The 27233-nt window shown below is 31.6% G+C and overlaps 1 protein-coding gene across 1 annotated transcript in view; it reads right to left on the bottom strand.

Annotated features, from left to right (window-relative positions):
* The window catches only part of oaf (BRICHOS-like domain-containing protein out at first), a 132128-nt gene that overhangs the window by 95458 nt on the left and 9437 nt on the right, over window positions 1–27233 (bottom strand). Inside the window, exon 3 of the mRNA XM_088270137.1 lies at window positions 5286–5420. Coding sequence (XP_088126263.1) covers window positions 5286–5420 — 135 coding nt within the window. The remainder of the gene's footprint in view (window positions 1–5285; window positions 5421–27233) is intronic.

Below are 27233 nucleotides of genomic sequence, written 5' to 3'. Positions count from 1 at the left end.
GGTTGAATTGGTGAATGTTACACGTGTGTAAAGTGATCACTTAAACCAGCCTATGACGGTCGTCAGCCCCGTAAATGCCCGGACTTCCATATTCTTTTTTGATGAGATGTCAAAAAATAATATGAAATTTAAAAGTGTTCAAAATGTGCTGAACTACGAAGCAACTACACCAAGACCTCTTATATGACCGCACCTTTACGGAAATAAAAAGGCACTGTTCGCGTTCTTTAAGTATGACATTTCGCCTTTCTTTCTCCATTTGCTAAAACTTTTTTCCCAGTAGAGGGGAAACTGCTAAGGGCTAAAACATTTCACGACTGTCAAAAGAGTGGCATTCCTTCTTAAATGTCGTACACCACTCAAGAGTTGAGACGTCACGGATATATAGCTTAGACAACTGGTTCTACAATTGAAGGTAATATTTTTATGGTATTTGAAACATAAATACCAATTTTAATCGTAAAAAAACAACGATTATAATCGTCGTTTGTCTTTTATCGTCGCTTTCTTTTTGTTTGATATAATAATAAAAAAAAAATAAAAAAATTCTTTGATATGTTTTTAAAAATTCTTAAATTAATAAAGCGCGATAAATAGAATGCCTGTTCGTATTACCATAAAGACGACCATTACTAGAAGTTTGATCAGCGCGGAACAGGTTACATTTTATTAAATATGTAGTGAAATTTAGGCCATGTATTGTATCAAACTTTTGGATTTTAATGAGAAAATTATGAAATGTATTTTGAAACAAACATGTCAAATACTGCCTATAATTACGTTATTTACATCTCAAATATTGATACTAAAATATAATAATATCTTTAACTGAGAAGGCGATTTTTTTTTGATTTTTTGTAGATTCACACGAACGTACGTGCGTTCTCTGTGACGACCCGAGCGGAAATCCTGAAGTTTTGCATGAGTAACATGTTCAACAGATGGCGTTGCCATTGCGGTAAAAAAAAGTTGAATAACATAATTTTGTCCGTCCCAGATAATGCTGGAATGGTATATAAAAACGCGTATTTTCGAATGCTATATTGTGACAAAAATTCAAAGCAATCGGAGAAAAAGTATAGTGATTAAAGATTTTGAACAAACAAAAATGTATATTTTTATTTACTTATATAGATAGATAACAACACGCACGTACGAGTATTCGAATGCAGCATTGATGAAATTTTCAAAGCAAATGGTGATTAACTTTGGGAGATTTAAGATTTCGAACGAACATTTATATTTTTACTAATACATGTTTTAAAAAATGCATTTAAAGTACATACATTGTCAAAATGACAAATAAAGTTTAGTACATTTTTTTAAAATATATATATAATTCAAAATATAAGAGTTATTCAATCGTAAATGATTCCCATCCATGCAGAAATATAGAAACGATTGAAATGTATGTATTTCGACAGCACTGGATGTATTACTCCACAACATATTTACGACTCAATATTGAATATACGGTCGACATTACGATGAATATTTATATTCAATATAAAACATGAAAAAAATAAAGTTCCATTTATCATTTTCATCCCTAATTTATAACCGGTCCGTACTGGAGTTGCGTTCAATTCGCAAAAGTCGCGTTTGGTGCGCACCTATAAAACCTATGCCTTACGGGCATAACGCATGGATGGCACATGGCACATACCGTAGAGCATAATACGAGTATGTTACATAGCCTCGTAGCCCGTGCTAAACAGCGGAACACCGGGATCGTAAATCAGGAAAGGGAAACAGACGACCCAAACAATAAACGATCATGTACATATTAGACATTAATGTTTCGTTTTATCTCTGTCGTAAATAGAATTACACCCCCTAATGTTTATTATGCAAGGGATGACATGAATATATACAATCGATAGCGACTAATATCCAAAGGGTGTACAGGAATAATAAAACACAGGGCGTTTGGTTATTTATTTACCCATATCCGCACCAACGTGATACATAAGACACTACGCGGTGTTAACTTGTTACTAAAATAATAATAATTTTGGATAACATATCGCTCACTGCTTTCAACAACTTCATATATCGAAAATCGTAAATTTTCAGTTGTGCATATTTTCGGAATGCCCAGAAAATGTACTATATCCCAGCACAAGCGGTATATTTTAGACTTATTTACCCGCTACAGGGCAGAAAGTGTTGTTTTTGTATTTTGAAGAAAAAGTATTGTTTATTTGTAATATACTAAATATTTTCCAAATGGAGAAAAACTCTTCAGGTTTTACCTAAAAAGATCTGTTGCATAGTAAAAAGTTCAATAAGTGGCTTGATATTTATTTTTAATACGTTGTATTATATTCTTAAACTTTTAAAACGATCTCCAGAAAATTCAAGTTTTTTTTATTTATGACGTTGTTGATAGGAGTGAGCGATATATATCGCCATTATCGTAAAATACTACCTCAAGGGCGCTAACACAGACGTAGGTGATGATATGATAGTGAGAATGATAGATTTTTTAAAAACTATTGCACCTTATGGAGGGTCGACGAGGTGTGGGTAGAATACAGATCTCCTGGATTCGGAATATAAGAGATTGGACGGGGATCAGGACCATCGAGTCCCTGTTTAGAGCTGCTCAATACAAGGACAAATTACTCTCAAGTGACAGTCGACGTCAGGGACCTGACGTATCTCTCACTCCTTTCAAGAACGTCATAAATCAAAAAACTTAATTTTTCAGGAGAACGTTTTTAAAGTTTAAAAATATAATGCAATGTTTTAAAAATAAATATCAAGCCACTTTTAATACAACTTTTAATACAATGTATTAAAAATAAATATCAAGCCACTTATTGAACTTTTTACTGAGCAACAGGTCTTTTTAGGTAAATCTTGAAGGTTTTTTCTTCATTTGAAAAATATTTAGTATGTTTAAAAAATAACTAAACAATTTTTTTTCTTCAAAATGCAAAAGCAGCACTTTCTGCCATGTAGCGGGTAAATATTAAGTTAAAAATATGCCTGTTTTGCTGGGATATAGTACATTTTCTGGGCATTTCGAAAACATGCACAACTGAAAATTGACGATTTTTTTATTTATGACGTTCTTGAAAGGAGTGAGCGATATGACACACATAAAAGAGTAGATAAAAAATATTTTAAAAAGTCGTCAATTCTTCTCGAAGTGTCGAGTGGGCTAAATAAGTGGGAGGAAAGAAGAGCCAAAGAATTATAGTGGTAAACCTCTATATTGTAGTACGTTAAGCTTAGTTAAGTTTTAGGATCTGTTATTTCTTTTAATCATTTATAAGATTTAAGTATTCTCCTGACATTTCTTGTTAGAACCGCATTTTATATAATAAAATAACAACTATATAAAATTTACACGTTTACTTTATTTGACTGGTAACGACGATAACGGTAGCGGTAATAAAATAAATGAATGAATAATAAATAAACAGTGTGTAACGGTCACGAAAATAAACGTAAAAAAACTATAAAGTTGTTATTTTAAAAGATTTACCTATTTGTGTTATGTTCTTATTTTTTCAATATATTTTATAAAATGTATATGCCACATACGCCTTAGAGACTAGCACACTTCACCTCAAGGTATAATATAAATAGGAATAGGGATAAATAAAATGTAAAAGTGACCACTATTACAGAAAGGTGAAAAATTTCAAAGAATTCACGATTAAATATTCAGCAGCCGTGGGACAGACCATTAGGGAGCAATCGATACAAGGGCTGGACGTAAATCGTAAAAGGCACGTACAAAGACAATGACCAATCTTACATGAAGCCAAGGTTTACGGCACTTGACGACTCTCGGTAGGAATGTATTAGGTTTATCCGAAGTGACGGTGAATAACTAACCTCACGTGGGGTAAATAGTCATTACGTGGGGACATTAACGTAACCGATTCCAAAGCCCAAATTGTAGAGAAGAAAGTAATTGTGCATAAAGATCTATAATATAATACTAAATACGTAAGTATATATTTATGAAGGAGAATTCCTTTATGAAATATCGAAGTACCCAAGTATGTCAACCGTTCGAATATCGATACAAAAATACTAAACAGCATCAATCTTCCAAATATTCAAAACGAGTAACCCTGAATAAGTATAGAACCATGTCTTATCTAAAATATTTGAACGGGTACTGTAAAGGAAATTTCAATAAGAGTAAGTTATGTACAGGTATACTTCACTAATTTCGCGACTGATGGTGCCACTATCAGCCAAACTTCAAAATGTATGATAAAAAATATAGTAATATGTAAAAATAAATCCACCAGCATTGCATATATACAACGTGAAATAAAAAATGCCTTATGGAAGTTGAATAACGGGCAGAATGGTAAATGTTACACAAGTGTAAAAAGCGATCACTTAAGCCAGTCAAATTCCAGGTCGTTGGTCCTGGGAGACTTTCATCGTTTATAAGCGATAAACACTTTTGATAAGTTAACATAGATGAAGAAGAATATGGAAGTCTGGGCATCAAAAGCTCTGTAAATGCCCAGAATTCCATATATGTACTTCATCATCTATGTTAAGATTGAAAAATGAACAAGTATTTCGACACACTCAAAATGTTGTAAATAATATATGTGTATCACGTTGTAATATTTATTAGAAAGAATAAATAAAAATTTTAAAAAAACACACTTAATTTTGATATTAATAAAAATCTCATATATTTATATAAAATGATTCCATATGTATATAATTCTCAATAAAATGAGGTAATAAACCGATTGGTTTGAGATGATCAAATAAAATATTATAAAATCCGTGTATAAGGATTTATACAACGAAAAATAAACGTAAGAAGAAACATAACGACCTTGAAACTTGTGGATTTTGCATTTTTTTGTAGAGGTATGTATCCATTATGCATTATAATATAAATAATAATGCATAATGGATACATACCTACCTCTAGGACGCAAATATTAATAATACAATTTAATTCAATATTATTTATGTAAATGTCTTCTAACCCTTATCCGCACCCAATGGTACAAAAGGCACTGCATCGTATTGACGCAGTGTTATCTTGATCGTTACTTATATGAAGACAAGTTGATCACTCCTGTGCTTCAGGGTAATATGAAATAAATATTAGAGAATAAAATCACTCATATTTACTTTTACTTTCCCCCCCTTGGGAATCGAAACCGAGATCTCCAGCACGGTAGCTAAACACGCTAGCCATTACACCACGGAGGTGGACATTATGTAAATATAATGAACGCTATTTGTTTCGTTGAACTTAATGAAATAAATAAATAGTACTTTACCTGTCTTAATTTGGCCATTGCATCGGCCGATATAAATTCAGTCTTGTCCGCGTGAAGCAGGAAGCACATTACTTGGTACTGCGACTGGCCTCGCTCTTCTTCTCCCAAAACCAGCGCTTTCAGAATCTGCACTTCCTGAAAAACAAAAATCTTTACTCATTTTTTTTCATACTAGTTAACCATCAAACTCAAGAAGGTTCGAAAAAAATAAAATAAATGGGAATTACGTTTCTCTATCGAAAAATTCACAAAAAGTCTGCTAATATGGTGCAATGGTGCATATGGCACTGGATCACATCGACGCACCTTGACCGTTAATTACGTAAAAGCAAGGTGGTAAGTCCAAAGATATATTAAATAAATTACAGTGTGAAATATTGTTTATATTTATATTATTTTTTGATTCGGCATTAACTTTGTGGAATGACATGATTATTTTATTAAAATTAAACACTTGAATATACCACTTTATCAAATTTTAAATTGTACCAGAAGATGAAAACATCTGTCGTTTTCGAAACTAGTCTTTAGTAAAAATAAAACTCGATAAAGTGGTATATTCAAGTGTTTAGTTTAAATTTATTATTTCCCCCTAGCAATCAAATCCAGGACCTTTAGCATGGTAAGTTGAACGCGCTTACAGTTAATTTTGGCGGCGGACCACATGTATTTATGTACATTTATTATAAAAAAAATGCTTCGCGAATATAACGTAAAACGGTTGATATTCTGAATTGACTATGATTACAAAGATAGTCTACGCAAAATGATATACTGGCATAATAATTAACGTTTAACGTACATAATGAGTCTGTTTGAAAACGTTGTTAAAGCTAAAACAAAGGCTAATGTCTTAAAACTGTGTATTTTCTGGGGTTCAATTAAAATTTACTCCTATGTAGTTAAACATAACATTTTCATGCTGGAAACTTGTTGAAATTAAAACAACCAATGAAAACTTTAACGTGACTTTTATACTTGTTTCGAAGTTATCAGGGAATATGAAAGTTACATTTTATGTTACTACTACTTTAACAATAGAAGGTTCAGATGCAAACTAAGGTAGATACGAGTATACTTAAATTGAGATTTCGGTCGCTTCTCAAAATTGAATATGACAAGTATGACATGAAGTTGACAGGCGACGCGTCTTGGCGCAGTCGGGATGCTTGACATCTGATTTTGGGGAGGTAAACGTCAAAAATATACGCGAACCTTTATTGACAGTACCCCAGACGACAGAATCGTGTGTCCGATACTATTTATTTAAGCATATTACATACATAAGTCACATATATAGGGTTTTCCAATAAGAGGTTTCATTTTGAATAGCCCTCTATCTAGGCAGCTGCCACTTTTGAAGCTGTCATCTTTTGACATTTGACAAGTAAAAACTACGCGATTCATAAAAATGCAACGATACACGCTTCGACAACGCATTGAAATTGTTAAAATTCACTACAGAAATGGTGAAAAATTTGCAGTCACAGTTCGCGAAACTAAAGCACTTTTTGGCCGTCGTGAAAGCGCCTTCTCGGCCAGCAATAGTAAAACTTGTTAAAAAATTTAAGCTGTTGGGACAACTTAGTGATGTGAAAAATCGAAACCGTGTGCATCGCTCAAGAACAATTGAGAATATTGCTGCTGTAGCCCGCAGTGTTGACGAAAACCCAGGTTTGTCGTCCTCGTATTCCTCGTCGATCTGGTGAGGCTGGTGCAATTGTTACGGTGAATGGATTGCGCTATCGAGCTATGATTAATGATTTTTTATGGCCGGAATTGGAAGATACTTATGTGGACAACGTTTGTTTTCAACAAGACGGCGCTACGTGCCGCACAACCAACGAAACAATCGCAATTTCGCAACAAAAATTTCCTGGCCGTGTTATTTCTCGAAGAGGTGATCACAGTTGGCCCCCGAGATCTTGTGATTTAACTCCTTGAGACTTTTTTCTTTCCATTACTCATTTTGGGACATGATGATTTAGATTAACAAGACTGAAAAACAGAACAAGAAAACACAGGACAAAATGAAAAATACAGGGCAATAAAAGGTACAGTAAATAGACATAAAAAACATAAAGTAAGTATCCCTTACACAAATATCTTTCCTAAGTATATTTTTTTAGTTAATTCATTTTGGATCCCTGACTGGATTCAATTGTATATACATATCGTTCACTCCTTTCAACAACGTCATATATATAAAATCGTCAATTTTTGGTTGTGCAAAAGTGGCATATTTTTAACTTAATATTTACCCACTACAGGGCAGAAAGTATTGTTGCAGTGGAAACCACTCTGAACATATCTCCCTAGGATATCACTATGTACAGAAATTACTCAAGTGATAGTTGATGTCAGAAAGACCTGACATAACACTAGCAGAAGACGTTTAGTTTTTAGACAAAGCTTTTAGACAATGCTTTACCATGCTCATAATCCACGGATCGCAATTAAATGATTTGAAAAAAATGTCGCAAAAATAAACAGTATTCCAATATATTGGATGACAAACCATAATGTATGGAATTGAACCATGAAGTTGGCAAAAGAAGAATGAAAGTGGACTGAATGTAGTCGAAATGCGATCTCTCAGACGAATGTGCGACAAAACGTTGTATAAAAGATGTTTGAATGGTGATATAAGGAAAGAATGCAAGGCTGAGATAAGCATTATAAAATTCTGAAAGGTGTGTTGAAACGGGTGAGGAAAGAATAGTTAAGCAAATTTATAAAGCGAATGTGGTAGGTAATAGAACCAGAGGAAGACCAAGGGAAACTTGGCATGATCAAGTATTTCAAATACTTGGAAGTGGTCGGGTCAGGAATAATCGGCGGGTATGTATGATAAGATGTATGAATGTGGAAGAGGTGAAGATTATGCGCAAAAACAGATTAGCGTGGCGTTATGTTCGTCACTTTACCGTTTCCAAAGCAATTTCTCAATGTCGTTAAATTATAATTTTATCACATCAAACCTCACAAAATATTTTCCAAGAAAATCACAAATCTGGGGATTCTAATAACTGAATATATCATATTTCATTACGTTATTATTTAACATTTTTTACACTTAGTTTCAAAGAGCACAAAAATATATCAATTACTTTGTGAATTTGATATTTCATTACTCATTTCCATACCTTTCCAAATTTTCATTCATTCAAAAATTTGTTCAAAGAAGACGGATCTGAGAGAGCTTTGAAGTACAAGGATAAAATAATTTACGCTTAAATAAACAAAATAATACTACTACCTGACATCAATTTTAAATAGACATTAAGGATTAGCAATATAATTTTACACGACAGGACGTTTTTAAAACTCGCCCTATATTACTAAAAGGCGAGATATATATTACTGTGATACTCAAACATACTAAGACTCCAATCCAAAGTTTTTTCTGAAAATTATCTTTAAACCCTTATCCGCACCCCAATGGTGCATAGGGCACTGCGTCATATAAACGCAGTGTTATCTTGATCGTTTACACATGAAGGAAAGGTGATCAGCCCTCCGCTTCAGGTACCAGTCCAGGGTAATATTGAATAAATATGACAGTGAAAAAATCACTTATATTTATTTTACCCCCCTTAGGAATCGAACCCGGGACCTCCAGAACGGTAGCCGAGCGTGCTGACCATTACACTACGGAGGCGGAAAATTATAAATATAGAAAATAAATTTACAACATTTTGAGTGTGTCCAAATACTTGTACACAAATCTGGATTATCTCCAATTATAGGAGTTATTTTTCATATTATTTTTTGACATCTCATCAAAGATGAAGAAAAATATGGAAGTCTGGGCATTTACGGGGCTGACGACCGTTATAGGCTTGTTTAAGTGATCACTTTACACACGTGTAATATTAACCAATTCTACCCATTATTGACAACCACACTATTCAAATTCTTGGAAGTTCTATATATATATGATCCAATTTCAAAACATTGTTCTTGAATCACTAGAACTTCACTAGACACATATATTGGTGTCAGCATATTATTTTTACGAGGACACGTGAGAGATTTTTTTTTATCAAACCATTATTAAAATGTGTTTTTTACATTTTGTATGAAAACGTTAGTTTTTATCGTTCATCGTTTTGTTGCTTGGCAATGTTTGGTATTGCGGTAAAAAGACTATGTGTTTTTTTTTAACATACTTTTACTTACAACATTTTGAGTGTGTCCAAATACTTGTTCACAAAATCTGGATTATCTCCAATTACAGGAGTTATTTTCATATTATTTTTTGACATCTCATCAAAGATGAAGAAGAATATGGAAGTCTGGGCATTTACGGGGCTTACGACCGTCATAGGCTGGTTTGAGTGATCACTTTACACACGTGTAACATTCACCAATTCTACCCATTATTGACAACCACACTACTCAAATTCTTGGAAGTTCTATATATATGAACCAATTTAGAAACCTTGTTCATGAATCACTAAAACTTCACTAGAGACATCTATTGGTGAGATGTAAAGAAGCTTTTTATTAAGCAGAAACTCTTATATTAGTATGTGAGATCCGAATCCCGGATTATAATCACACACATGAGAAACGCCAGAAAATACCATTTTCATTTTTATTATTAAGCTTATAATTTGACCAGATAATTTATTTACAACATTTTGAGTGTGTCCAAATACTTGTTCACAAAATCTGGATTATCTCCAATTACAGGAGTTATTTTCATATTATTTTTTGACATCTCATCAAAGATGAAGAAGAATATGGAAGTCTGGGCATTTACGGGGCTTACGACCGTCATAGGCTGGTTTGAGTGATCACTTTACACACGTGTAACATTCACCAATTCTACCCATTATTGACAACCACACTACTCAAATTCTTGGAAGTTCTATATATATGAACCAATTTAGAAACCTTGTTCATGAATCACTAAAACTTCACTAGAGACATCTAAATAAATTAAGGTTTCAAAATTGGTTCATATATATAGAACTTCCAAGAATTTGAGTAGTGTGGTTGTCAATAATGGGTAGAATTGGTGAATGTTACACGTGTGTAAAGTGATCACTCAAACCAGCCTATGACGGTCGTAAGCCCCGTAAATGCCCAGACTTCCATATTCTTCTTCATCTTTGATGAGATGTCAAAAAATAATATACTTTTACTTATTGCAGGTTTATAAAAACATTAAAAAACATTGAAACATTAAAACATTACATAACAAATTACACATCAGTCAGCTAAATAATAAAATTAAATAAATATGGCATGCTTTTACAGTATTATTAAAATATTTTACTTTAATATCTTTGACGGAGTCTACTTTTGTTACATTCCGTACATACCATATCGTATTTTCGTAAAAAAAACCTCTTGTTACGTTTTTCAGAACTCGCAAAAAATTGTCTTAGAGAAAACATATTTTCCTCGTGTGTTATTTTGCGTCTAATAATAATATGTAAATCCATCTCGAGACACGTTCAAAGGAGTCTGAGAATTTAATTTGATACATGTAAGATAGGTAAATGAAGCGTACCTTCGCGTACCAAATAGAGAATCGCGGGATAATATTATTCTGTATGATTTGACGTCATCACCAGGCAAATATACACACGGATGTAGATAAGATAATATAACTTAGGGTTGCTTATATTAGCGAGGGGTAGGTTGAGGGAAGCCTCTCATCTAAACTACGTGATAAGCATACACTCAAGTATCGGAACAAGGGTTATTGAATGGGGAGCTTCATTGTATCGTAAGTGGATTATAATCAATCGCAGCAAAGAAGGAATTTCTACAAATAACGAAAACGTAGACAAACTTAATATACATTTTTCGAAAAAGCAATTTAGAGAGGCAATTGAGAGAGAAGCAATTTATCCAGATGAAAATCGAAAAATGTTTTCATTAAACTTGCGTTGGTTATTTGTTTTAAAGTGATTTTCGCAAATCACAATAATTTTGCAACTGTGTAGTAACTCACTTATAAATATATTGTTTATATCAGGGGTTCCCAAAGTGTGCGCCGCGGCGCACTGGTGCGCCGTACAAAGTAAAGAGGGGCGCCGTGAGTCGATCCTCTATCATCATCCAAAACCACATTTCTTCTCGGGTACCTATAAAGCAACAATTTCTTTTTTGAGAGCTAGCATCTTTCTACCCAACTACTATTATTGTAGGAACCTACCTATTTTTTTCGACCATAATATATGTATATACATATATAGTCACATTGTCTTTTCCAAATAGTTTACTAAAGTAGGGCGCTGTGACAAAATACTTGTAAGTGCGCCGCGGGCTGAAAAAGATTGGGAACCCCTGGTTTATATAACAAAACATATCTATGTATACGATTTAAAATGTTAATGTTTGTTTGTACTTAATCTCCTTAATTTATTCATTGATTGCTTTGAATTTTTGACACAACGTTGTATTTGAATACGCGCGTGTTTAAATATATTTATGAATTAAAATGTAAATGTACGTTTGTTCAAAATCTTAAATCTCCTGAAGTTACTCACTAATTATATTGAAATTTTAACTACATTGCAATTTAATATGTGCGTTTTTTAAAATAAAATTAATTTGTTTATTACTACCATTCTTAATTTGAATTTATTTATTTATTTATTTATTTATTTATCTATATTCAATTTATAATATCCATAACACATTTTCCAATCTATAATTATAAAAAAATGAGAGGCATTTTTTAATGTTTTTTTACCACAATGGTTTTGGTCATTTGTTGAACGCAACAGCAACATAAACAATACTCAAAATACACACACACATTGCTCATGGCAGACAGCGCGCTTTTTGACAGATGCAAGCATCTTTCGATTTCATTGCTGTTTCACAGATTAAAAGCTTTGTGAAATTATACGCATTAAAAATGTGTGCTATCTATTTTTTCAATCAGGCTGGGCTACAGTAACGTGTGGTCACGTACAGCTAGTTTAAAATAAAAGAGAAAAATAAACATACTTTAAGTCCTAATGTACCAATAATACCAATTAAGCTTTATCACATTTATAATTTTTATACATAAACGTATTTATTTGTAAATATTCTTGCCTTCGTATTTATTCTCCGTTGATATGTGTAATATTTAATTTCATTTAATCCGTTGATGAGACAAGAGAAGGGTAAGAACAGCCAAAAGATGAAATAGTAAAATAAGTAGGATTCATTCGAGTAAGATATTTGTAGAACGAACTGTATTAAATTCTTACCTTATGTTTTTTTATATGCCCGTTTAATGTTTCATATTTAATACTTTAATCTGTGTTAGTTTTGTTTAATTTTTTATCTTTTTTTAAACTTTCTTATTTGCGTATAAGTCTTGTTAAACTTAATCCCATGTTCCAAAATGAGAAATAAAAATTACTCATCGGGAATATTATACATATCGCTCACTCCTTTCAAGAACATCATAAATCAAAAAAGTTGATTTTTCAGGAGAACGTTTTTAAAGTTTCAAAATATAACACAATGTATTAAAAATAAATATTAAGCCACTTATTAAACTTTTTACTGTGGAAAAAATCTTTTCAAAAATATTTAGTTTATTTATAAAAAATAATAACAATACCTTTTCTTCAAAATGCAAAAACAACACTTTCTACTTTGTAGCGGGTAAATATTAAGTTAAAAATATGTCGCTTTTGCTGGGATACAGTACATTTTCAGGGCATTCTGAAAACATGCACAACTGAAAATTGACGATTTTTCATGTATGACGTTTTTGAAAGGAGTGAGCGATATGACTTATGTATGAAATATGTTTTTTAAAAATGACATATTTCTGATATTTAAGATTTCCAAATGATGTGAATAAAATAACAACTAACGACATTTTTTTAAGGCTGTTTGGTAGAAAATATCTTCATGAATGTAATAAGAGAAAAAAGTCAGTATGATATTATAGACAGATGTATGTATATATAACAGTATATTTTTTTCCCGTGTACACATAAAATAACGAAGTAAAATATTTTACGATAACTAATACCTAACAAATATTGTTACGAGGAAAAAGCTAGTACGTAAGTAAGTACGTAAGTATAGATAAAGCGTCAGTAAATAATGCTTAGATGTATACGTCGGTTCTAAGTCCCGGAGAACTCTAATGTAAAAGTATTTATACTCCCGTATAACTTTATCCATAAATACGAGTTGGACCTACTTTACACAACTATTTATAAGGGCTGGGAAAATGGCTACCCCTGAAATGACAATGTGACATAAAATCCAAATCATGAACGACTTTCTAACAATCCTTTATTTAAACGCAGGCTACCAACTTACATTTAACATCAGGAATTTATACTTGTTGCTAAGACTTTTGAAATACATAAAAAATAGACCCGTGATAAAATCGTACGTTTCAAGTCAGACACCCTTAGATCTATACCCGAAGAACTATTTATATCTAAACAACCCTACGTGAAAATAATTTTACGAATCAATTTATTTACAAACTAACTTACTGACTAACTCGTCCGCTCCGTGGTGTAATGGTTAGCTGTTTAGCAACCGTGCTGGAGGTCCCGGTTCGATTTCCAGGGAGGGGGGGTAAAAAATAAACATTAGTGATTTCACACACTAAGATTTATTCAATGTAACCCTGGACTAGTCCCTGAAGCGCAAGAGTGATCATCCTATCTTCATGTAAGTAACGATCAAGAACACTGCGTCAATACGATGCAGTGCACTATGCACTGCATCGTATTGACGTATTATTTGTTAGAATCGTGGGTGCGGATAAGGGTTAGAAGAAGAACAAACTAACTATCCATAAAGCCGCTTCGTAGGAGAAGCAGAGAGAATAGAACGCCACACAAATCTGTCTTTCCAAACAATCTTCGTCTGTTCTACATTAATGCATATCCTCATACAACCCGTCGATTATACCGAATCCTAAATTGACCACTTTCAAGTAGTTGAAATACTTAATTATGCCAAGTTTTATTGAATATAAATGTGTTAGAATATCGCAAAGATACAAACATTTAATTTTATTTACGTTTCGGATTGGGCAACAAATTAACCAACAAATATTATTTTCTGGTAAAGGCAAAACCTACTTTGTTTAAGCTGACATCTAAAAATAATTTTACACGAATTCTAATTAAATAAAACATATCCCAAGAGGTTATCCCACGGGCAACCGTTCCAGGTTCCGGTTACACAACCTAAAGGACCCTTCCTGCGCCTTGCGGCACAAGTAAAAACTTTCCAGCGGAAATTAACAACGGACGCTCTTTCCGGTAATGAAAGGAAAAACTGGAAGGGTATTTTTGTTATTATCGCTACGGACAAAAACTTCGCAGAACAAAACACGGGGACATCTGCCGGGTTAGGGGGGGGGGGTGAACCAGAAGGGTGGGAAAATGTACAGTTTACGGCGAGTTTAAGAGTATTTATCCCGTAAGGGTTGGAGCGCCCCAAAGCTATATACACTGTATGTATGTCATCGAAATAAGCGCACTTCCGAATTCGCCTCAGTTACATTTCTTAGCGCTTTTCAAGGCATTGTACTTTGCAAATTAGGAAATACTACCATATGGCTTTAAGTACACACACACACACACATAAATATATATTTATATATATATATATATATATATATATATATATATATATATATATATATATATATATATATATATATATATATATATGTGTGTGTATATATATAAATATATATATGTATATATATATATATATATATATATATATATATATATATATATATATATATATATGTATATATATATATATTTATATATATATATATATATATATATATATATATATATATATATATATATATATATATATATATATATATATATATATATATATATATAAATAAATATTTAAAACACTTCGTTTTTACCACTTGAGTATCATATTGTTACTAGTTTCGGAAGCTACAGATGCTTTCATCTACGGTTTTAAACATAAACTCCAAAAAAATATATAAACCCTTCTTTTTTTACAACATTTTGAGTGTATCCAAATACTTATTCACAAATCTGGATTATCTCCAATTTTAGGAGTTATTTTTCATATTATTTTTTGGGATCTCATCAAACATGAAGAAGAATATGGAAATCTGGGCATTTACGGGGCTGACGGCCATCATAGGTTGGTTTAAGTGATCACTTTACACACGTGTAACATTCACCGATTCTACCCATTATTGACAACCACACTTCTCAAATTCTTGCAAGTTCTATATTTATGAACCAATTTAGAAACCTTGTTCTTGGATCACAAGAACTTCACTAGAGACATCTATCTATTCGTGAGATGAAATAAAGCCTTTTATTGAGCAGAAACTCTTATATTAGTACCTATGTGAGGTCCGAATCCTGGATTATAATCACATACATGAGAAACGCCACAAAATATCTATTTCATTTTTATTATTTAAGCTTATAATTTGACTAGGTAATATATTTACAACATTTTGAGTGTGTCCAAATACTTGTTCACAAATCTGGATTATCTCCGATTATAGGAGTTATTAATATTATTAGTTATTATATAATCACTAGAACTTCACTAGAGACATCTATTGGTGAGATGTAAAGAAGCTTTTTTATTAGACAGAAACTTTTTTTTTACTTTTTATGATTATATGCAATGCTTCTCTCTTCTCTCTCTAAGCACATCCCCTATATAGGATAGATATGACGCCTACTAGATTTTGACTTTAGCCAGCAGCTGTATTTCTGCTTTTGCTCTTTGGAGCACATTCACTTTGAAGACCATATCAGTCCATGCAATGCGTGGCATCCCAAGATTTGAATGCCTCTAACTGGTTCAAATTGCTGATCTTGAGGGCACGTTTGTATAAATCCATTTTTTCAGTATAAATTACAAGCCACAAAAAAATACTTTAAAATGATTACAGATTTTTGGTACTTTAACTATAATAGTGATAATTGTCTCTCAAGGGTGGAATTTCATAGTAAAATACACTGAAATTGAAAGCTGATATTTTAAAAACCGTTATAAAACGTATGGGGCAAATGACGCGAGTTGATGACGTCATGAGAACCCTTAAGCAAATACTGAAAAGAGGTCGAGGCTATTCACGCTGAATGAAATAATCCACACGACTCATCTGTGACTGAGCTGTGTGCGTCATGAATTTTATAAAACGAGGTTTTATTGCATAATTTGCACACATGACAGCAGTTTTGTTAACATGAAACATATTGGTAGGTACCTACTATAAAAGTAATATTTAATCCAAAACTTTGAATGCTTAGGAGAGACAAATTTAAGTTATTTTTTTTATATTGTTATTAATTTCGCTATTAGGTTTTGGGATTAACATCAGATTGTCTTCTTTCAAATAACTGGCAGTAAAAAAAATCAATATTATTTTTCTCCCCTGGATATTGGACTTTTTGGATTTACGATTGTTTACTTCGCACCTATAGATATTTCATAAGCATTACCTATTACAAATTTATAAAACAAATCAATCCTAGTAATCCAGAAACGGTAATTGTAACGTAAGTTTGAAAAATTATTGGAAATATTGACATCTTGCAATATCTGGTTTAAGTACAAGAATCTCGGTCAGAATCGTGGATAAGCCATATATTTGGATGATTAAAAAATAAGATTCGGGGACATTTAAAAAATAGCTTCTATAATATAATGTTAAAAATAAATACCCGAAACAATTAGAAATTGTTTAAGAGTGAATGCTTAGACAGTCAGCTGGAGTGTCCTTTATAGACAAAATAAAGAAATCACGCATTATTGGAAGACTGCGTGTAACACATATCAATACGAGGTAGAGGAAAGGCAATTGAGATCTAATGGGCACATAGGACGCAGTAAACCTGAACATATTATGAAAAAGGCAATCGTCATGGATCGTCCTCGTAAGACATCTAGAGGAAGACTAAAAAAATCATGGATGATACAGAAATACAACATGATTCGATTCATGTTGTCCATGATAGAAGGGCCTACAATCTGAGGACGTGGAGAACTTACCCCAACAGTCTACAAAGACGATACGTTGGGATGGAGACAAGAAAAAGAAAAAGAAGGTAATAATAATTGTGGCGCATTATAAAAACTAAAATAAATAATAAAATAAAAAAAACTAATATTTCAGGCACCCAAAAGAATGCATATGAAATCACAGGACAACGAGTCAAAGCAAGAATGTCACACAAATAAAAAAAAAATTAAAAAATTATACCATTACTCGTAGCACAATGCTATATTTGCCAATAATTTGGGGGTTTTATACCGTCCAAATTCAGATGACTTCTTTATTATTCTGAAATCTTTTCGCTTTTTCGTTCTAGAATTCCAATTGAGGGTGTACGACGCCTGTCATTTTATTTTGTACCCCTATTGCGTTTCCAGTTAAGCTTTTTATACACTCAATATAAACTGCTTTTAAAATAACCGCCCTTTGAAAATTATGTTCCTCAATAAACTGACAAATTTAAATTAAATTTTTACAAAGCTTTGTAGCTTTATAGGGCATCTCTTTTAGGAAAAAGAAATTAAGCATCTGACTTGAAAGTCGTATTTGCAGACAGCAAATTATTATTATAAGAATGTAATCCCTTACAAACAGAATGCGATCCATTTATCAGATCTCTGTTACATGTTAATATGTATAAACTTTACTGAATGCATATTGCAGCGAACTCCATATATTTTACATACTGTATAATAATCAGATTATAATCCGGCTTTTAGAAACGAAAGAATTTTTATGCAGTTAAAATTATTTTACTAAAAATAAAAACAAAATAAATTTAATCAAGGCAGCACTAAAAACAGCAAAAAATTATTAACTATAAAATTTTATAAGCTTAAAAAAGTCACTTTTATTTCTTCACTCACCCATGATTTGACACATTGCACATATCGCTCACTCCTTTCAAGAACGTCATAAATCAAAAATCGTCAATTTTCAGTTGTGCGTGTTTTCGGAATGACCAGAAAATGTACTATATCTCATCAAAAGAGGCATATTTTTAACTTAATATTTACCCCCTACAGGGCAGATAATGTTGTTTTTGCATTTTGAAGAAAAGGTATTGTTTAACTATTTTTTTAAATATACTAAAAAAAATTCAAATGGAGAAAAAACCTTCAGGTTTCACCTAAAAAAATCTGTTGCACAGTAAAAATTTCAATTAGTGACTTGATATTTATTTTTAATACATTGTGTTATATTTTAAACTTTAAAAACGTCCTCCTGAAAAATCAAGTTTTTTGATTTATGACGTTCTTGAAAGGAGTGAGCGATATGCAAAATACTGAGAATCGCGAGTGCACATAATTATCATTGCAATGGTATGAGTAAAAATATTTATATTAGCGACGAAAACTAAAATGATTTTTTGAATTTTTTATGTGACTCAATTCTTGTCAATTTTAGGATAGGTATTTTACTATACAATTCGTTCTGGAATTTCCGTGTTTGGATAAAATGCAAAAATGAGGTATTCAAAAAATTATAAACACATATTACAATAAGATTTAAAATTATCGAATCAACATTATTAAGAAATAGAGTGAAGATAATATACACAAGAGGAAGTTTAGAAAGCAATATAAATATGAAGGCATTAACAGATGATTATGTAGCCTTGTTTAGAACCAGGTGATTTGTTATCTTGCATTTATGTTGCCAGTAGCTAGATACGCAAGCAACTTATTAATAAAGTGTTTTTTTATTAGTTTTAATTAGTATTTTTCTATTACTATTTCTGCTCTGTAGCGTCTGAACGATACTACGATAAGCATAGATACTCCCTCGGCCCTTGGTACGGCAGTTAAACTATGACTAACCAGCATGCGGGTTTACGAAGTAGTAAGAATACGACCATAAATCTTTTATTAATTTTTATGAAGCAAATATTCCTGCCAGGCAATATTTTATGGTATTCTTAGAAGCCCTAGTACGTTCATTTAGCATTATTTTTATTTCTAATATGCGGTGGAACACGAGTTTCTCGGTGGAGACAGTGAAATTTATAGGCGACCAAACACAAAGATAATAAATAAACTAATAAGTATACAACTCCAAATCCGCCGCAAAAATTAACAAATTCATAAATAGTTACGTTGAATGCTTCATTTCGAATACACGCGGAAGCAATAAAATACCTTGATAAAAAAGATAATCTTCAAAGGAATTCGGATAAAATTATGTTTTAGAATTTATTAACTAGGGTAAAAAAGCATTACAACTGAACATAAAATACAAGAACATGTAATTTTAAATATGAATTATGAAGGCCCAGCATTCGTTAAGTCATGCTGAGTCAATTTAAAAATGTTCAATGGATGTTTATCTTATCACAAGAAAAATAAAAAATAAATAAAATAAAAGAAATAAAAAAATATTAACAAGTATGAGATCATTTTCAGGATCAGATTTGATGGTAAGTAAACAAACCGATATATATCGATAAAAATGTTCAATTGATATTTATCTAATCACAAGATAAATAAAAAAATATTAACAAGTATCAGATCATTTCCAGGATGAGATTTATTAGTAAGTACACAAACCGATGTGTACCGTTAAAAACGTACAATTGATGTTCATCTTATCACAAGAAAAATAAGAAAATATTAAAAAGTACCAGATCGTTTTCGGGATGAGATTTATTGGCAAGTAAAAAAATCGATTAGACGAATATTGACACAATGGAAAATCGCTTAAACGTTGAAATTAAACAAACTCGAGTTAATTAAGTCAATAATTAATTCACGTAAACCATTTAACGTCTTACTTGATTTCAAATTGGAGGCAGTCATAAAGTTTGAAGGATAAATATCCCGAAAACCCCTCAGGCTAAAAGCTTCGTCTGATATAGATCATACCTTAAATATATGATAGATGATAGATGTATGATAGATGTTCGAATGATGATATAAAGAAAGGATGCAAGACTGAAATAAGCATATCGATAAAATTAAGAAAGGCGTATTGAGATGGTTAACCGAATGAGTGAAGAAAGGATAGTAAAACAAATTTATGAGGCGACTGAGGTTGTTAATAGAATCAAAAGAAGACCGAAGAAAACTGGGCATCATCAAGTAATTTAAATACTTGAAAGTGGTCGGGTCAGGAGTCGAAATAATCGGAGTGTATTTTTGAGGAGATGTATGAATGTCGAAGAGGTTAAGATTGTTTTGAAAGACAAATCGGTGTGGCGTTCTATTTTCTACGGGGAACCGGCATGATGGGAAGTTATTTAGTTTTAGATAATTATCTAATTGTTACAATTTTATTTATCTACTGTCTTTTAATTCCTGACCAATGGAAAAATGATATGATACGAAAAGTGACATAAAAAGGTTTCACTTTTAGCGGGCATGCTTAATACAAACGTTTTTCTCTATATCAAAATTAATATGTTTATTGTTTCGGAATTTACTTGGTGATAAAACATAATTACATAGTAAATGAAAACACATCTTTTTACCACTTGAGTATTATATTATTTTATTTATCTTTAGTACTACTATTCACCTGTCGATGAAAGCAACTGTAGCTTTCGAAAGTAGTCGTTAAAAATAAATAGAATACTTACTCAAGTGATAAAAAACAACTTTTTCATTTACAATTTGAAATTAGTCGTTGAAGAAAAGTTAAAAATTCGTCCACTGAAATTTTAAAACAGTAGTAGGCACTCGCGCAAATTCCGAATCCCGTACAGCTAGTGTCTCAAAATCTGACGATTAGAAAACACGTGCGGAATAAGTACGCGAGATCCCGTATAGATTTTATCCCAGTCTGGATAACGATTCGTCCGCTATAGCTACGTCTGGAGAGCTCACGCTCGATTCGTTACTTAGCAGTCGACACTCGAGGACTCGAGTAACGAAAGCGCTGCAGGATATGAAAATAGATTCCGAATGAAATATTTCTCCGAGATAGACGCTTCCATTCGCGAGGCGGACGGCCTTTCACCGAGTGAAGGCCGTATAATAGACATGCAAATTCGGTTAAACGGATGTTCTCAAGTGTTCTACAATTGTGTACATGATTTAGGTGGAAGTAATAATATGTCAGTACACCACTTAACAATAAATTTGAAGAAAAAAATGCATATATTATCATAGAATGAGAATATTTGATTTTAAATCATGAAATCTCTATAACATTTAAGTTTGTACCGACATTTCTTGGTGTAACTTCATTTTACATATTAAAAAGACTATACAGTTTTTTTTTACTTTTATTTTATTTGAACTGAGGCCAGGTTTCGTCTTTATCGACTTCATCACACTGCCGTCCAGGTGACCGGTATTATGATATCAGTAACGACAAAACCCGATCACTGGTCAAATAAAATAGAAGTTGAAAAAAAATATATAGTTATTTATATAATAAAACAACATTACATTTTTTTTCATTTTTATTTTATTGGAACAGTGACCGGATTTCGTGTTTACCAATGTCATCACACTGAAGTCCAGGTGACCAATCTTATGATATCATTAGCAACGAAACCCGATCACTGGTCAAATAAAATAGAAATAGAAAAATCCATATATATTTTTTTTTTCAAGGACTCCTATTCTACTATTTATTTTAATATTATTAATATTGGATCGATAGCTGGGAATCGACATCGCAGGAGGCTAATCCCTCTTAAGAACAGGCCACAAGGCCTACAACAAGATGAAGAAGAAGAAGAAGAAGAAGAAGAAAAAATATTGATAAAATATAAATGGGTTCATATTATTACAACAATATATTACATTCAATAATTCCTCACTATTCCGTAAACTAGTAAATTTTCATATTATTTTTTGACATCTCATCAAAGATGAAGAAGAATATGGAAGTCTGGGCATTTACGGGGCTTACGACCGTCATAGGCTGGTTTAAGTGATCACTTTACATACGTGTAACATTCACCAATTCTACCCATTATTGACGTCTTTACATCTCACCAACAGATGTCTCTAGTGAAGTTCTAGTGATTCATTAACAAGGTTTCTAAATTGGTTCATATATATAGAACTTCCAAGAATTTGAGTAGTGTGGTTGTCAATAATGGGTAGAATTGGTGAATGTTACACGTATGTAAAGTGATCACTTAAACCAGCCTATGACGGTCGTAAGCCCCGTAAATGCCCAGACTTCCATATTCTTCTTCATCTTTGATGAGATGTCAAAAAATAATATGAAAATAACTCCTGTAATTGGAGATAATCCAGATTTTGTGAACAAGTATTTAGACACACTCAAAATGTTGTAATAAATTTTCTTCGTTAATCAAAGTTATTCATTTATTAAAATATTGAAAATTTTTTTTTTGTAAAAACATTAGGAATAAACATCGAACATAAACTCTTATTAACTCTTTGTCCACAATTAAAAATATTTCAAATATTACAGACAAAATTTATTATTTATTACCAAAGTTTTTTTTATTAAAATAATGAATAGAACGAAATCAGGGACCTATCCACTTATTAATTTATAAGGAATGCAATAGAATTCCTTTTGTTAAACTCTGGAGGCAGGAAGCGATATCAATATTTCTATCTAATCTTATAGTATCGGGATGGGGAGCAACCCTTTGCTTTGTGATCAAGAATTTCATAAAAAAATATTTTTAGAAGGAATGTTCTAACAATAAGTAGGTAACTATACATTGAAATGCCGAAGTATAAATACGGCGAATAGTTTCTGATCATAAAAGGTCAGGTTTTATTGAGAAACAAAAAACGATAAAATCAGATCTACGATTATTTTCAAATGGCTAAGCAAATACCAGGAAAATGCGAGATAATTTTAAATTGTACGGTTTTATTGAGAAACAAAAAACGATAAAATCAGATCTACGATTATTTTCAAATGGCTAAGCAAATACCAGGAAAATGCGAGATAATTTTAAATTGTACGCTTCCATCGTGAAGTGGTTGGTGTTCACGTTAAAAATAATGAGATGTATTTTTACAACATTTTTAATCTCACCAATAAGTCTGTATTGAAGTTCTAGTGATTCAAGAATAATACTTCAAAATTGGTTCATATAAGAATTTGAGTAGTGTGGTTGTCAATAATGGGTAGAATTGGTGAATGTTACACGTGTATAAGGTGATCCATTAAACCAGCCTATGACGGTCGTCAGCCCCGTAAATGCCCAAACTTCCTTCCATATTCTTCTTCATCTTTGATGAAATGTCAAAAAATAAGAAGTATTTTTCACTAATATTATTAACAAAAAATTGCAATTTTTGTTATATTATTTATATTTTTATACATTTTATTTCACACGGAAAATGTATAAATATATGTGTTATTTATTATTTCGGCATTCATTGTGCGGTAAGACTAGTCTCGTTTTATTTATTTTTTTGTTTTGGGTAAAATTTTTACAATTTTTTTTGTAGTTCATATTTTAACACGGAGATGGAAGCATCTATAGCTTCCGAAACTAGTCGTAACAATATAATACTCAAGAGGTAAAAAACGCGTGTTTTATTTATAATTAAAATATATACTCGTATATGTGTGTGTTAAATGCAAATTTATTTTACCCTACATTGACATCTGTAGAGTAAGAATAATCACCTCGGATTTCCGTTATTTGCGATCGATATAACGCTTTTTAATATGTCGCACTATTGGAGTAAATATTGGTTCAAAGAAATAACACATGTTAACACAAGATAATCGACTTTATAGTATTTAATCGGTTGTTATTTGATAATCGATAATTAATGTTTGCAACACTACCGTTATTTATCCACTACAATTTAAGCATTATTTAGTATGAATAAGGGAGGAAAAACCCGGTTGTGGAACTGAGTACATATATTTTATAGCATGAAAGCACAATACAGGTAAATAAATCTTGTTTTAAACGCGTCTCTTTTTATACAATGTAATATTTTACTTCATTTTTACAAAAAGGTTCTAGCGCCATTAGCATTATCGCGACTATAAATTATTATAATACGCTAGGCGATGTTTGGAATTTCCCCGAGGATTCATAAAATATGTATCGAGCAAATGTCATAAATTTATAGACTGCTGTTCCAATATTACTTAGAAATATTAAAAATTTTACAACAAAAAACTCGTAATGAATTTAATTACATTTTTTAAATATTATTTACTGATAATTGATTGCTGAAACAATATTACTTTTCAGTATTTCATTTTTTACAAAATAAAACTAATAATAAATTTGGATGTTTTTTTGTTTACTGCTGATTGACTGATGTTCCAATATTACTTTGAAACATTTAAATTTTTACAACAAAAAAAAACTCATGATGAATTATAATATAATATAAAAGATTGTGCTGTGTTTTTAAGCATGTTTATTTAAAGTTTATAATAAGCACATAACATGCATCACATGATCGATGCATCGAATTCTATATCCGTAAGCGTAGTACGGATAAGGCCAAGCCAGGAATTATATGCAATTATGAATTAAAAATATGTTTGTATATTTATATCGTTAAGTCGTTATAGTCATTAACGCTACTGTAGACAACACACTAAAAGTACGTGTTTATGCGAAATTCGCGTGCCATATTTTGATAATTTATATGATTTCTAGACGTCATAATTAGGTAGTGTAATGGCAAAGGGGTATATCTGTCAAATTTTTCATTTTCTAAGTTTGTTCCACAAAATGTCTAAAATAGTGTATTCCATAATCTGGCAAAAGGATATAGCTGTAGTTGCAATACTTATTTAGTTTTATTTAGATATGTACATATAAAATACATAAGACAAATGAGTCATTTAATTTCACTAGTTTGTTTTTGTTCTCCTGTAAAATTTGATTTGAGACAGATATACCCCTTTGTCTTTACATTACCGAATTATTAAAATTATCGATGTTCCTAGGTTTAAAAGCGGCCTTATTAAAAAATGCATGAGCGTTTTCATAATACCACTATTCAAGGAATCTTTTTTTTTTGAAAATTAGGAAGTGATACAATGTAATCAAGAATACCAGAAAGTCATCTAAAAAATTATCTAGTTAACGTTTTTTTAAACTGAAATTGTTTTCAGTCAATCCACATAAAAATTAAATAAAATGGAATTCATTAAGAACGTTCGATCTTTACAATCAAATCAAACAAATAATTTTTTAAGTTTTACTTGGTATATACCACTATTTCTTAAAACCTGTTGTAACAACAATAACGTATAAATTCTAAAAAATATTAATACAAAAAGTCATAAACAGCAACATTTTGAAACAATAGACATTCATAAAAATATAAATAATATTAAACTTATGATAAACATTATGACTATGACATTGTCTATGTTCCCGCTGATAAGACCAACAACATCCCAAGGACACAACTCAAAAATGTAGACTTAACTTCATATAGAGTATTTGAAAATGATACAGAATGTATAAAAACACGTGTCATGATAGTTTTTAAGAAATTGTGGTATTTATCAAATAAACTCAAATTAAAAATGGAAAAAAATTACCACAAAGTGACTGCCAAATTTTGTTAGATGCATGGACGATATTGTTTATTTTTAGAAGGTTAAGTACCGCGATTAATTGAGAGTACCGTAGAACGGGACTACTTGAACTTTGATGTGTTACTTGAGCCCAGTACAAAAAAAAATAGATCGTGGTATCGATAGAAGTATCGTGACAATAAGTGTCAGCTGTCAGGGAAACAATGAATCATGTTGATACGTTCATTATTGTAGACCAGATTTAATTTTTATGTGCTAGGTTCAAGTAACACATCAAAGTTCAAGTAGCCCCGTTCAACGGTACCCTAGCAAAAACATTATTTTGACGGGCGACTTTGTAACTACATGCAGATCCTATTTTGTTTCCAAGTTATATTTTGCTGACTGCAATAAAAAAATCATATAAGTTGCGTCGTTTTCACATTTTATTACACAGTTTAAACTTTAACAATCTTGGTGGAGTCGTATAAAGTCTGCTTGTCAGTGTTTGCTGTAAAAGCTCCAAAAAGGTTTTCATTAAAATGAGCTTCCGAGTGTAAACGGTTAGTAAACCAGTGTTATCAACTGATGTAGGCTCTGCGCTTGGGGGTTGGTACGAAAATCGATGTCACTCGAACTCGAGCTCGTTAAGTGCGAATGAGGGAAACAATAATATGAGTAGAGCGTGTAGGGAGCCGAGGATTGATTGGTAATACGAAGATTTAAAGGGCGACACTGTCAGAGAGTAATGAGAGAGCGCGTACAAGGTGAGGAAATTTAATGACGCGATATTTTTCCTACAAAATGACGACGAGATGGCAAATCAGTCAAGTGTTAACTTATGAATCAAATTTAAAATGATGCACACAAAAGGGCGACTTTAAAATACGACGTTTTCATTTTTTTATATTAACATAAATTGTATACATTTATTTAAATCACAATTTTAAACATATTTAAAACAAATTTTTTGCGGAAACCCACCAAGCTACCCTGTGTGTCTTGACGGTGGAGTTCTTTTTTAATACATTTTTTATTGTTTTTTTTTAACGATTTTAACCAAATATACACACAAAAAAGAGCAAAAAATTAAGAATATAAATATTTCACAATTTTCATAAAATTAACTCTTGATCATTCACCCATTCCTTTATTTTACCTTTGTTCCATATTTTATTTTGACCTCTAACATCCGTCGGCAACAAATTAAAAATGTTCGGAACGATATATTGTAGTATTCGACTCCCATATTTATTGTTAATTCTTGGGACTATCAGACCTTCGTTGTGTGTAAATCGTGTATCGTGGTTGTGTACTAAAAGATTTCGATATTTTTGTCTTGTTTGTTGTTCAACGATGATACTCATCCACAATATTCCACGTACCGGCAGTAATTTTAAATGTCATGAAAAATACATATATAATTTTTCAAATATTTCTTATATATTTTTTTAAATATACATGATCAAATAAAGGGTAAT

The sequence above is a fragment of the Brachycentrus maculatus genome, unplaced genomic scaffold (assembly GCF_059751285.1).
Source record: "Brachycentrus maculatus isolate JH-2025_06_01 unplaced genomic scaffold, ASM5975128v1 h1tg000372l, whole genome shotgun sequence".
In the NCBI taxonomy this organism is placed as follows: domain Eukaryota; kingdom Metazoa; phylum Arthropoda; class Insecta; order Trichoptera; family Brachycentridae; genus Brachycentrus; species Brachycentrus maculatus.
The sequence above is the reverse complement of the archived record's forward strand: the minus strand, read 5'-3'. Positions and strand labels throughout refer to the sequence as shown.